The sequence below is a fragment of the Mastacembelus armatus genome, chromosome 8 (assembly GCF_900324485.2).
Source record: "Mastacembelus armatus chromosome 8, fMasArm1.2, whole genome shotgun sequence".
NCBI lineage: Eukaryota > Metazoa > Chordata > Actinopteri > Synbranchiformes > Mastacembelidae > Mastacembelus > Mastacembelus armatus.
In genome coordinates this window covers 9,336,876-9,351,894 of record NC_046640.1, presented here as the reverse complement: position 1 = coordinate 9,351,894, position 15,019 = coordinate 9,336,876, and the positions used below count along the sequence as shown (strand labels likewise).

Genomic DNA, 15,019 nt, shown 5'->3' with positions numbered 1-15,019 from the left:
TTTTAATAAACTGGATTTTTCCCCTTGTGGAAATGGTTGGAGGTTAAAATAAAAGTATAAGTTGCCAAGTAAATGGATGAAAATAGTTTTGTAACATTTAGAGCCATCTATCACTCCCCACTTCCCTCCCTACACCCCACCCCTCCCCGCCTCTACCATCCATCTGGTTTGGGGCCAACAAAGTGTTTAATAACCTGAAGAAAGTGAACACCCCACAGTCCTACAGTCTCACTGGAGCCTACAATCTACCGCAGCTATAAAATTAATACAATTGTTAAAAATAAAAAAAGTTTCGGTGAGTGTAGTTGAGTGTAAATGTTGGCTCTGGTGCTTTTTTTGCTGACACTTTGGCACACACTATATTATGGAGTGCCAAATGGCACATGCTTAATCCTGTGTATAAGCATCATCACGTGCCATTAAATCAAACTTTGTAATAGATATTATGTGCACTTTAGTTTGATTAAATCATATCCCTTTCCCTTCACAAGATGTATTAGATGTTACAAAATTAAGAAAACCAAAATGTAGTTAAGCTATTAAACTATTATTTCCACATTCATTTCTAACACATGCAAAAAAATAAAAGCGTTTAAGAGCACTTTATAATAGAAACTTTTAAACAGCTTTTTGATGCTTTAGTGAGAAGTTGTCAGTGTCTTTTACACCTAGAGTCACAATTAATGGTAAATATATTGTGTTGTTGTTGTCAGTTTAATAATTTGCTGCAGAGCTAACAGAATATTAATGCAAACTGACCCATTTCATCTGTTTAAGAAGGGATGACTTTACTAATGTTTGTGATGATAGTTGCTTACACTCCCTCAATATGAACAATGCAGATACCAAACCAAGTAATGTAACGGGGACCCTTAAAATAGCTTTAAAAGATGGATCAAGTGGGTCATTGCCCCCACAAACCTTACTCTTCTATAGACTGTATGTGATGATTTTATTTTACATAAACCTTTAAGCAGATAATTCATTAAATGACTAATCATCAGTGTATGTTTTCTTTCAGTTCTAAGGTTTTGTCCCACATAGTGTATGTTCTTCTCACACAGTTGGACACTGAGTGTAATTCCTCTAAATCCTGCACCCTTGTGTTGGACATTGTCCTATACTGAAACCTGTATGGCCCATATAGAAATGCATTTAATATTTTAGTGTTTTATCTGAGTTCTTGTTTTTATATGTTTTCTATGTCAATCTGCTGTTTCATTCTTTGATTCAAAACTGAAGGTCTCTACCCGACAGCTTCTACTCTTTGTTCGATCAAACTCTTTCTGTCTGTGTGAGAGCGCATGTGTGGTCAGGTTGAATTGGTGGCCAGACCCTGTCACACATTCCTTTTCATTGAGCTGGAAAAGAAATAAAGAGGGAGAGACAAAAAGGGCTGAAAGTGAGAGTGAGTGAGAGGGTGAGTCAGAGGAGGGAGAAAAAGGGGGAAGAGAGGGAGGAAGCCAAGTAGTTGAGTGGACCAGTGTAGACAATCCCTGGCACGGAGCTTTTTGAGTGTCATATAAACCACCCCTTCACTCTCCCTTTTTGTCCCATTCACTGCCTGCCACCCTCCTTTCTCTCTGCCCCACCCTGTGGCCCCTCGGCTTTGGACTTAGGGGGTTCTCCTGCCTCTATAAAAGCTCTTTTTGTGTCCTGAGTACATTTCATTCCCCATCATGGAGAGTCAGAGAGTCCAGTCCTCATACAGGAAGCGCTTTGGGCCCCAGGGCTCGAGCACCACAGCAGCCAGGATTGGGAGCCTTTCTTCCAGCCGCTTCTCCTGGCATGGCACCCCTCGCACCATTACCCACTCCAGCCCTGTGTCCCGGATCTCCCTGGGGTCAACCAACACGGCCCTTCTCCTGGGGAGCCCTGTGGACCGACTGGACTTCTCAGCTGACTCCCTGATGAAGGCCCAGTACAAGGAGACACGCACCAATGAGAAAATTGAGATGATGGGCCTGAATGACCGCTTTGCCAGCTACATAGAGAAGGTGCGCCTACTGGAGCAGCAGAATAAGGTTTTGGTGACAGAGCTGAACCAGCTGAAAGGGAAGGAGCCCAGCCGCCTGGGGGACATCTACCAGGAGGAGCTGAGAGAGCTGCGACGGCAGGTGGACGGTCTCACTACTGGCAAAGCTCGACTGGAGGTAGAGAGAGACAACCTGGCTGCGGACCTGGGCATGCTTAAACAGAGGTAGGAGGAAAACTGGGTGGTACTGCTGTGAGTGGAGAATAGTGTTGACGTAATGGCCATTCTAGTAAAATCAGCCTCATATGTCTCTTCTTTGCTCTTCTTTCTGTGGTCACAGGATTAATGGAAGAATTAATGTCCTGATCTTTGCCACGTATGAAACTCTCCATCCAGGCTACAAACCACACACAAACAGCCTATAAACATAAAAACAAAGTTTAAATTAAAACAGAAGAAGAGGAAGAGCTGCTGTCCCCTGTATGGGCTTTATATACATAATTTGTTTTATCTTTCGGTTCAGTGTACAAGAATTGTTGTACTAATTTTATCACTATGTTGTTGATTCACAGCAATGGAGCACCAGGAAGACGTCCTATAAAGAGTACATGTGTTTGTAGTCAGGTTGCTCACAGATGTGCAGACAACAGTTTTAGGATGCCTTGGCTTTGACTCATTTTGATTTGATGAGTTCTTTTAGAAACTTATTAGACAGATTTGTGGCATCACTAAGAGTGTTGGCATTTTTTTTTATTATGATCTCATTCATATGCAGATTTGGGTTGTTTGTGTTTGGTTGGAATGCAGACCACTGCGCTCGGTCCAAGCTCTACCCCTGGATGCCTCTTTACAAGCTCGATCCTGACTGGACCCCTCGCTGCCACTGAGTGTGGAGGAATGAGGCAAACACAATGGTAGCCCTTAACAAAAGGAGCAGGGAACCCCAAAATACTGATTTACTGCAGTTGTAAATACAGCGTTTTTCACTGAAGGTTCACACATGGCATTAATCTCTCATTTACTTACTTACATTTGAACCAGTAATTGAGTGGAAAAATCTACTTCAGAGTCTCCTCCACCCTCTGCAGCTGCTGGTCCCTGAAAGAAGGCAGAGTGAACAGCAATGGTCGTGGTCTAGAGGGTCAAAGGTCACTTTTTGTGATTCCTGCTGCTCTCCCCGAACCATTTTTTTTCTTAAACTCTACATGGTGCTCTACAGATGTTTTCCCAAGCCTGAGTATTTGTGTTTTGATGTCTGTGTGTGCACGGAAGATGAATGGCGGAGTTGTGTGTCTGTGTGCAGTGATGTGCATACGTGGGTCCCTTGTATGTGTGTGTGTGTGTGTGTGTGAACTCCCTCCCGTGGGAAAGGCCTCTGGCTGTTAGATTGGAGTGAATGTGTAATGATGCGTAAGCTGCCCATTCAGCTGAGCGCCTGTCTTTCCCTGAAGAATGGGACAACCTGAGGCAAACAGAAAAGTCTCATCAAAGTGCCTGAAATATGTTTTCCAGTGTCCATAGTAGTGAAAGTTTTTCTTAGTAAGGTTGAACTGTGAAGAGGCTGGCAGAGATAAAAAGCTTATATCAACATATCTTAATTAAAATGTAAATTACATTAATGACAGCAAGAAATAAATTATTTCGATGTGTGTGTTTTTAATTCAGCATTGTTCATTATTGCCTACCATTATTTTAGAAGATTTTTCTTCTTTGTGTCTCCTATTTAGGCTGCAAGATGAGATTGGCCTCCGACAGGATGCGGAGAACAGTTTGAGTGCCTTCAGACAGGTAAATCTATTTCCTGTCATCAAGAGCTAAATAGTTCAGATATTCAGTGTGTCTGATTGGTCACTTTCATCCCTCTACATGCCTCATTGTTTGCATAAAGGACGTCGATGAGGCATCTCTAAATCGTGTCCAGTTAGAGAGGAAGATTGAGGCCCTTCAGGATGAGATAAACTTTCTGAAGAAGACCCATGAGGAGGTAAGAGTGAAAGTCATAGAAAATAAAACATGCTAACATGAATCTATCTTTAACCACCTCCTTTGAATCTCTACCTCTCTTCCAGGAGCTCCGTGAGTTACAGGAACAGCTCATGGCCCAGCAGGTCCATGTTGACCTGGATGTGTCCAAACCAGACCTGACTGCTGCTCTGAGAGACATCAGGGTCCAGTATGAAAACATGGCCTCTTCAAACATGCAGGAGACAGAGGAGTGGTACCGATCCAAGGTCAGAATACCCAAATATGGCTTATTATTAAGCATAGGGCACTAAGAAATCGTGCAATACACAGTCCAGTAATATTAGATGTAACTGTAATAGTCTCTGTGAGAAGATGTCTGCAGAGCAAAAGACATCACACAAATTTACAGGCTGTTCCACTGTTTGCATCCATATACAGTTTGCTGACCTGACAGATGCAGCCAATCGAAACGCAGAAGCCCTGCGCCAGGCGAAGCAGGAGGCCAACGAATATCGGCGCCAGATCCAAGTGGTGACCTGTGACCTGGAGGCTCTCCGCGGGACAGTAAGTCCACTAAACCACAGAAACAGAGTAAACACTGACACTGTAATAGCTGATAATTAGTTTCCAGTCAGTGTCTGCCATCTGTGATAAGATGGACACGATTCAGCTTCTGCATTTAAAACATTAATGAAATATATAAGCCTGAAACTTGAGATAATTCTAATGAGACAATTTGACCTCATAAAATCACAGCTCAGCCAACCAGCAGTAAAAATGTCACTCTTTATTTTTTGCTGCCTCTATTTGATGTAACATGATGTGGATGTGCTCATGTCAGTGTAGGAATTGTTGCCCCTGTAGGACCTTCAGAGGACTTGGGGCAAATGAAAACGTAAAAATAAAATAATCATATTCAGTATTTAGTGACAAATGGTGTGAGTGTCTGATGAAGCAGACGTCATGGCTGTCTTCCCTGGTGATTCTGGCATTTCAGCTTCACTTGTTGCTTGTGTCAGGAACCTTTTGCCTTCAGGTTGTTCTTTACCAAGTGAAACACCTGCTCCATTGCATTGAGATCATGTCCCTTATTTATCCTGAAAAGAACATTTAACTATTTGACGCTAGGAAACTTTAGATTGGAGTTGAGACCAAACCAGTCTGATAAATATTGTAATTTTTTTTTCAATTATTGTTTTTTATTTATATGAGGTCAACATTCAAGTATAAAGGTATAAAAATTGACATGTAAAATTGAACAAAAAACAACCAGTAAAGGTGATAGTACAATACTAAATTTACTCCTAAACCATGTGTTGAACAACATCTTGCAGGCGGGGAAGAAGGCGGCATAGTATTTAGTCATAGTCTGAAAATGAGACTATTTTAATATCAGACATGTTAATGCATGCCTCACATTAGTCTAATGCTAGCTGGCAGGTTTCTGCTGTAAATTACCACATTACATTAGTTAATTTCACTAAAGCATTTCCAACAATAAACCTATAAAGTCAGATCCATTATGACGAATCTTAAAACACATGTGCCTCTTCTGTATGTGAGGATCATTGTTCAGTTGTGCTATGTACAACATGATCCACATGCAGTATCATACACTATTTATCCAATATGCATGGAAATACTCTTACACTTCCTCTGTTTCTGTGGTTTAAAATAGCAGTACAGTAACTATAACAGTAGTGAAAGAAGTAACACTTGCAACAGTGGTAGTAGTAGATTTATAGTAGCAGAGATAGTAGTAAGAGTGGTAGTAAAAGTCAAAGTAGCAGTAATGAAAGTAATAAAACTAAACACTGTTTGCAGCTAAATTAGTTTTTAAATGTCAGTGACCTACAGTCGGCTCCTTCAGATGCTGGTGTTCACTGCTGGGTCTGGTCTCTTTTCTTTGAGAACGAGTCTCTGGAACGACAGCTCCGGGAGATGGAGGACCGCTTCGCCATGGAGTCCACAGGTTACCAGGATACAGTGTGCCGCCTTGAGGAGGAGATCCAGGCACTGAAGGAGGAGATGGCGAGACACCTGCAGGAGTACCAGGACCTGCTCAATGTCAAGCTGGCCCTGGATATAGAGATTGCCACCTACAGGAAGCTGCTGGAGGGAGAAGAGAGCAGGTGAGCCAGAGTCGGTAAACTGGCTGGACATGACACATGCAACAAATGGAAACACGTGTACATGATGTTAAGTTTTTCTCTGTTTCTCCAGGATCACCATTCCAGTTCAGAGCTTTTCCAACCTGCAGTTTAGAGGTCAGTATGAGATGTCACACACATACATGTTTCCATTCAATGTACCAGTTTTTGATTTTTGGACACATGCTCGATATATCTGAATATATAACTATTCGATATAACTATTCGATGGGCACCATGAATATCCATATGAGCTTTTGTATAGAAAAGGGCCTTTGAACAGAGGATAATAAACATAGATTTACTGGACTGCACTTAATGTTTTGTCGTGTTCATAACGTAGAAACTAATCTGGACACAAAAACCCCTGAGGCTCATGTGAAGAGGAGCATCCTGGTTCGGACTGTGGAGACTAGAGACGGGGAGGTAAGCGCTACAACAGAACAGCGCTCATGCTGATCCTGGCCAGTCTGCACACTGCACCTCTTACCCCTTCCCTCTAGAGGGCAATGTTGAACCCTTCTGACACTTTTCACACACATTCTCTGTGACTTGCTGCACCTGAGCCCTTGTGCAACTCATACAAAAACTCACTAGGGATTTTCTATTTTTACCTCTCATCTCTCTTCTTTTCAGATCATTAAGGAATCAACCACTGAACACAAAGATCTACCTTAAAGTTTTCCTACAGCTCTCCAGGCTCATCCTCAGTCACAGTCTGAGAAGTTTGAGTTCATATTATTTCTCTTTTATATTTGGTTCCCAAACACAAAAGCTGCCCCATCAGAGTCATCACATTATTACCCTTTTCTAACCCTTCATCAGTCTAATCTGTTTTCTGCTTTACAACCATACTATAATCATCAAACAGCCATGTTTAGCTTTTTGTACAGTTCCTGTGGCTTCATTCAGGTGTAGGCCATTCACGTTAAATGGTCTGTAGTCCATTCCAGTAAAAACTACTGGAAAAGTATTAGTGACCTGTTTAATTCTAACTTGAAACTGACAGAGCAGATTTTTAGTATTGTTTCAGAATAGCTGCCGTAGAAGAGGCATTGAAATGTAGCCATGATGTTCAGCTTGTATGTAGCGAGGTGGAGATTGATGTGTTTTGTTACTGTGCATGTGAAATTTGGGAAGATATGTACAAGAGCGAGTTTGCAGGAGTCAGCATTTAGAATTTAGGCGGGGAACGAGAGGAATGTGTATGTTAGAACAGATTTTGGCAGAACGACATGTGAATGTGGACTGGTTTATAATCCTCGACTGGTGCTACTTTACATTTCTTTCCTTTGCTTCAGTCACTACGTGTATAACACACATGCACAGGCGCTTTCAAACTGTCTCATCTTTTACTAGTTAGATGTGTTCTCAGGTTGGAGTTTTCTGAGAGCTTCTGAAAAGGTAAAAAAGCATAATGACAATAATGAAAATAAACACAAAGTCTTTATGTGAGTCCTAGACATTTGGCCATGAATTGAATTTACAGGCACATATACTGTTTGTACTTTATTTTAACATACAAGTAGTGCACTAACCACGGCCTAAAAGCACAAAAGGGCAGATAGGATGAAGTCACTTCTGAGCTCAAAATTCCACCCACAAGTTTCAGCACCAGGATTTTAAGTGTCTTGCAAAATCAAAGTGATCCATTGTCTTTATTGTAGCCTTTTCCAATTGATTTCACGAAAGCTGTGTACTATTTGGCTTGATAGTTTTTCTTGTATGAAAGGACCAATGACAGAAGGTGGTCGTGTCTGGACCTTTATGGTCATGTGCACGACAAAGCCTCACATTCCTGAGGAGAGGTCTAATGAGCAAATGAAAAGAACAGTTCACTGTGAGTAGGGGACACTTCCCTCATCACCTCTTCTTCATCCTCTGTTCATCACACACACAGCTGGTGACATCCTCTGTCTCTTGAGCACAACCTGATAAAGAATCATCATCACATCAGGGCTCACCCAATTATCTAGTGGTATTGACTGAGACAGAGCCACATTGGAGGTGTGGATGGGGTGTCTGAAAGCAGATGCGACCTTTGCCCTCCAGCCCTGAGTCCATCCACCAACTTCCCTCCTCCAAATTCTCAGAACCAGTTTCTGTAGTGTTCAGCTGACACCAGAGAGCGATGCAGAAACAGACGAGAGTGCTGTGGAGAATCAATCCCACAACTACCCCAGAAACCCTTGGTTTTTATTGTTAAGTGGAGGCTGTTGAGGTGAAAAGTAAAGGAGGCTGCAAAGAAGGAAGGAAGGAAGAATGAATCCGAGTGTTGTGCTTTGTTAGAAGCTCTGCAGACTGAAGCCGTGCTGACAGGCCCTGCCACTAATGAGAGTGGTGCTACGCCAAAGCTGGCTGTCTCTGTGCTCGTCGCCAAGGACACGCTGTGATTCATGTTCGCATGTGCCTCCCACCTTCTCCCCGCCACAACTTCCACCCCGTCACTCAACCTCTTTCCCCTGTTTCTCCCAATAACACGCAGCCCTCACTTTATTTTGTGTTTTTGCATGTTGATCCTAGATAGAAATTCTGACTCCTTTCTAGTAAAGATTCAACTGATGCCTCCTCAGATGTGACTGTAACAGTAGTTTTGCTAAAAGCTGTGACATAATGTTAACAACAATAAAATCATTTTGTTTGCTAGAAGTGATGCCTGTTGTTTTAGTCAACATAATAGTTCAGTGCTCATGGTTCGAGTTTCTTTGCCTCTGATTCAGAACTGACATGTACCTACAGTATATCAGCTTTCCTCTCACTGAGATGAGTGTTATACATGATGACAGATACCTTTAGGGTATTAGAGGGCTGACAGCAGCAGACAGACTCTGTTTATCATAACTGATTGTTTCTGCCTGTCGGCCAGGCGGTACTGCTGAGCAGATGGGTTCACTTCTTGTTAATATCACAGTTCATTATGAGTGTTACTGTATATCAAGGCAAAGAGAGATAATTGTGGCCGAAAATAGCATGGCCTGAAATGCAAATAAACACCTGCACTTTTATTGTCAGATGTGTGACCTCAAGTTTACAAAAAGATGAACTTTTATATTACAGAAGACCATAAAATCTGGAAGATAATCCACTTTGCTTTGATTAAATGAGACTGCTGAGCTCTTTGTCAGGCAGGATGAAGAGCTCAAAAAGGTTAGATTATATCCTCTCTTTTATTTGCCTTCTGCTTTTCTCTCTATTATTAGAAAAGCAGCAGAAAGTAATGAGAGCATGACGGCAGCAGAAACCTTCTCAATATGGTCAAAAGCTTCCTCGCACAAATTCATCTAAGTGTGATTATGTAGTGCCAAAGTAAACTTTTGTATAAATGAAGCTCCAAGTGGCTGCAATGCTTTTCAAGACCCAACATGGAAGTTCAGGATGCACGACATTTCCACCAGCACATGAATGGGACATTAGTCACAACTCATTTTAACCAAACTGCATTTATATTTAAGTTACATAAAGGACATTGTTTTTATCCTGCCATTTATTTGCCTCTTTAAACGACCACGTTCTTCTCGTTATTTTTTTGGTTTAATATGTGTTTTGACTCAGTAACCGAGTGAGTGTGAGTGTGTAAAGTACAGTATGTATCTGTTTTCCTGGTTTTATCAGCGGAACAGAGGGTCTCGGGTCTGCGTTGAAGGCGACCCTGAGCTGAAGGAATTCCAGGCAGATAAAACACTCAGGCGGTTTGGGAGTGCGGGACCTGACGTCTGGCTCTGAAGCAATTTCCTGTCAAGTCCTGCTCCACAGGGTCGGGAAGGGGTGAAAGGTGACGGAGATGGGCATTTTAAAGCTCATTATCTTTCCAAAGCAGGTGCGAGGTGACAACACCTGTCATGTAAGTCATAGAAAACATGAATACCCACACCCAGAAAATCCCAACACTTGAAACACAGAAGCATGAACATCCAATAGGTGTGTTTAAAATGCCTTCATTATATCAATACAAGGTTTCTCTTAATGAATCTTGGTTTTGTTTCTCATGAGTGCAACAATTTATTTTTACATAGCAGAGTCTGTACCATTTCTGATGCTGTATGATTTGTGTTTTTGAAAAGAAAAACATTAACAATTTTAAATCTGCATCTGAAGATACTAATAATTAAATTATTACTATTATTTTTTTTTTTTAATAATTATATTGTGTATTTTTTGTGTAATATTTGATATCCTGATGGCTAATAACTACTCAACAAACAGACAAGGTAGTAAAGGTTGGTAGAGGTGGGAATAATCAGTGTGATTCCCCGGCAGGTCCTGCAAACTCACATATCTCATATTGTTTTGTTTGAGGCTCTTTGTCTTTCGCTGCCCTCTTCCATGCACATTTCTGTCTTACTTGGCGCTCACACTAAAGGGTCATGGGAAGGCATGTGTGCTCCTTGGTTAATTTTAGCCCTCATTTCATCAAGGCCATTGAGACAGAACACAGAGCAACCACCTCAGCCTGCCTGATCTGATGAAACTTCATGTTCCCACTGATCCCCAAACATCCTTTACAGACTAAACCTCTGTATCACCTGAACTTCTTCTCTTTGGCCAAAGAGGAGCCATGGCTAATTCACCAAGGCACCAGCTAAGAGGGTCACAAGTGATCTGGGTACAAGGTGTTCTAGTTAAATTAGGTGCCATAGGCTCAGATGTCCACTAAGGTGTTTAATAAAATGAGTGCTGGTGTTGCTGTGTTGCATTAAACATCACTCAGCCTCAGTTGGTCAATGAAACGTTTGTGCGGCAGTGTGTGTGTGTGTCTCTGGGCTTCAGAAGCTTCTCCAGGTGACCTTTAAGCACAAGTGAAGCTGCAGCCTCAGTAGCTCTGAATATGTGTCAGTGCCAGCTACAGTAAGTGTTGAAACTGAACCGCAAGTCTTGTGTAGTTTATTCAAGTCTGAATTTATCTATAATGAAGTCAGGTTACCCTGTGAAAACCAAAGCACCTTGTCTCCTCACTGGATTTTACAGCTAATTTTGTTTTCCTCTTTCATTTCTGACCCCTTTGTGTTTTGACAGTTCAGCCTCTGCTTCAGTGGCACTTATCCAGGTCATCAGTGTGGTGTGATTCATAATGTTGTCTCTCTCTCTCTCTCTGCACCCACAGGCTCAGCGTTTCCTTTTGTCCCACTGAAAGTCTGATAACACACAGAAAATAACACATACACAGCAAAACTCTTTACTTTCAGAAATATTTAAAGAGGATGCTAACTCATGCTAATTCCCTCGATCTTTACACCGAGTCACCACTCCTATAAAAATGTTACATCAGTGTGACTGTGGACACAGATTTATGTACCCCCAACATAAGGAATCCCATCCCACACACACAAACCCATTCCATACAAGAGTACCAGTCCACAGCTTATCATGGCTATAGATTAATCTGATACCACAGACGTGTGATGGCAGCCACTGAGAAAGATGATGATGCTATTCTGAGCACAGTTACTTATAATGTGGAGTGAAGCAGGGTAGATTGATGAGGGTCTGCTCTGTGTCAGTGTCACACCACCGTTAAGTGAGCCACAGCATAACATGCATTATTTCAGGACGTGGACTTCAAAATAAAACACCCTTCATACAAAGAGATTTGTTTTGATAAAAAAAAAACCCATCTCAAATTGAAAGAAATGTCTTCCTTGCTTGGTTATAATTCACACGTTTATTCATTTAGAGACTATACATTTGTGATTCTGCCCTACACACACAAACGTTGTGAGCTCAGAGGGCAGATGAAAATGTTCAGGCATTTGAGACATCTCAGACAACTATAATATAACTAAGAGTTTCTTTTTAAATACTTTGTCTACTACTAAGAAATATCACACTCTTCCATTTTAATCATGAAGTTAAAACAAATCTATAAAAAAATAACTAAAAAATAACATTTTTGATACACAATGACATAAAAAGGTTGATTATATCAAAGAAATAAAAAATATTTTTTCATGTAGCCATCAAGTGACACTTTTCAAGGGTATATGGGACAATATACTGACAGTGCAGACCCTACACGGTCTGTTCCGCTGCAGGTCTGGTGTTTTTTTGAAGGGAGGGAAAGTCTTTATTTTGAAGTGAGACATAATTTCCGTCTTTGTCCTGGCTATCTAAGGCTGACGGTCGTTCTCGTCGAGCCGGGGGGCGGTGGAAGGGGGAGTGGATCCACGGAGTCCGGCTCACAGGATCCGCTTCTCCGCAGTCCTTATCGTGCGGCGCCCGAACCTGCGGCTATAAGACAAAATGACGGCTCCTGCGCTCTCCAGCTTTTTTTAACAACTTAACTTTTTTTTAAAAGGTTAAGTTGTGTTGCATATGACACCAGCAGAATCAAAGTCTACTTTTTCTTTGCGTTATCAGCGTCCAACATCCTGCATCTGCCATCGCCCTGGCAACCAGTCCTGCTCTCCATCCCCAGACTTCATCCCGCACCATTAGCGGCAGCCTCCGAGAGGACCAGGAAAACCTCTTTTCTTTTCTCTTCGTCCTCCGGATGGAAGCAGACACTTGACATTTCTTTCCCGTTGTATTTGTATTTATTAGAAAAGAGTCAGGTTCATGTGTCGGAGCGGTGTTTTGTCTCAGCACCAAAATGCCTGTGAGACGCGGTCACGTTGCGCTCCAGAACACCTACCTGGACACCATCATCAGGAAATTCGACGAGCAGAGTAAGTGAAACATTGAAATGACTGGAGTTGTCAAAGTGGCTGATCTCATGAAAAACACCGGTGAGCGCAGAAAGCGCGTCATGCGTGTTTTTCCACTTTTAAACATCCTACACAGCCAAAGTTAGAGCGTCTGCTATTGAATGTAATATGATCTAATATATAGTATATGGTTTTTAACATGTGTTAGGGTCAAACCTGTGTGCAAAATACATCATACATAAAATGGAAGCCTGCAGTTAGTCCCCTACAAAGGGATTTCTGAAAGCTTGGTTGTAGATGTAGCTCCTTATTGTAGAAACTGAGCATTGTTGCCTTAATGGGTGGTTTGGGTAAAACCTTGTCATTTTCTTTTGTTTATTAAAGTTACATTATGGCCAAAGGGTCAGGCTTAGTTTTTCCAATGTTATTGTGGCGAACAGGCCGTTTGTCTGAAGAGGAGGCAGCCTGGCAGGTTTTATATATCACACCGAAATATCTTATCTACGTTTATCTGATGCTGACAGACCCCCGTTGTTCCTTTCATGTTTAGATTCTCCTCCTGCACCTGCATGTGTGGTTTTGTTTATGGCAGCTCACCTGATGCTTTGCATTTTGTTCCATTACTCCCATCTCCCACTGGCTGCAGAGTCAGGCGACCTCTTATATTTCCTATATTTAGGGAGAAAAAAATAACATCTTCCTCCTCCAATTTTTAAGGCCTGTGATAAAACACAGATATTGCATTTGATGTCTCTGTTGGACCTGAGATTAATTTTTACCTCCCTTTTACCTAAACCTCATATTTTGTCCATTACACACTGCACATCAGTCAATATACCTTATACAAAGAGGCGTTTCTGTTATTTAGAGTTGTTGATAGAAATGGTGTGGACAAAATAATAGAAAAACTTGCCAGGATAACATAATAAAATTTAACAGCAGCACAAAGTACGGCCTCCAGATTGAAGACAGTAAAATCAACATCTGTATAACACTGAACAAAAACTGAAAGTTATTATCGTAGGAAGACTTATTGCAGGACTGTTATATTAGACTGCGTTTGTTTCAGTGTATTTCATAAACCGAGTGTAGTCTGCTTCTCAGTCTACCTTTTCAAATCAGTCTTTCTCTTTTCTCCTTGATACATTTAACCCCTTCCTAAAATAACTCTGCCACCTTGGAACACGGAGACATAGTTGATTGCTAACAACTCTCAGCCTGTTCCAGTCTGATTGAACGTGGGGCCAGTTCTTCAGGTTGTGACTGTCCTTTGAGAAAGCTCCATTATGTAATGCCTCTACTGTATGTCTCTAAATGTGCGTGTGTGTGTGTGTGTGTACGTGTATGTGTATGCAGCCATGTGCACAACCAGGTGAGTGCACGTGCCTCAGTGGTGCTGCTTAGCAACAGTGTGACGGTCAGTGTTTCCGCTTCGAGCCCCAGATAATGACTTTGGACAGGATGTGCACCAGAGGAGTTCACCCATTTACTTTAAAAAACGGGGACTGAGAGAAGAGTCCCCTCCTCTCATCTGTGCGGGGAACAGACAGGGACAGGTCTTTAACCCACTTCCACCGAAGGATAATAAAAAGGCCAGTCAGACAGAGGCTGCAGAGGTTATGTATGTACTTTTCATTCAGCCCACTGAACTCCTCCATTAGCAGCCTTCGAACAAAACTGTCCTAATTCACCTTCATAGCAAACAGTGTTTTTGGCATTGTGGCTGCAGCCAGCACCATGTACATTACAATCATCAATAGCAGGAAATAAATGGCACATGAGCTTGGGTTTAGTATTAAGGGGTTTATGAGTAACTCAGAGATACTCAGCATCAGAGGTTCAGCACCGCAGGAAAAACACTCTGGTCCAGTTTTCACCTGACACTGTTCAGCCGCAGCGTTTCCCTCAGGACAAGAGAGCATTGCTGAGGGTTTACCCAGGAGGAAAGGTCACATCAAAGTCCACTGATTCATGAACAACCAATTAGAAAATTGGACACATATAGATGCTGAAGATGATGATGAAAAACCCCATCACAAATGTACATACTTCCATTTTAATTAAATGACAGATTCTGACAGACATCAACAACCTGTATATTCCCAGAAATTACGGGGGAGTCAGGTGTGACAGCAAAGTGCCCACCTGATCCTCCTCAGACCCATGGGAGCAATTGTGACACTAATAAGATTACCACCATGAAAAGGTGGACTGCATTAGTTCCACTTCAGATGATTGTTGAGTGCGGAGGAGGAAGAGTAGATGAGAATGGCAGAAGATTTTAAACA

At 41.8% G+C, this 15,019-nt stretch overlaps 1 protein-coding gene across 1 annotated transcript; it reads left to right on the top strand.

The window, feature by feature from the left end:
* Positions 1-1,679: 1,679 nt before the first annotated feature.
* On the top strand, positions 1,680-8,687 carry gfap (glial fibrillary acidic protein). Its single transcript, XM_026324313.1, has 9 exons — positions 1,680-2,200; positions 3,703-3,763; positions 3,864-3,959; positions 4,045-4,206; positions 4,379-4,504; positions 5,852-6,072; positions 6,164-6,207; positions 6,434-6,516; positions 6,727-8,687. The coding sequence occupies exons 1-9, from the start codon at positions 1,680-1,682 to the stop codon at positions 6,766-6,768; spliced, it is 1,356 nt and encodes a 451-aa protein (XP_026180098.1). The 3' UTR covers positions 6,769-8,687.
* Positions 8,688-15,019: the final 6,332 nt, after the last annotated feature.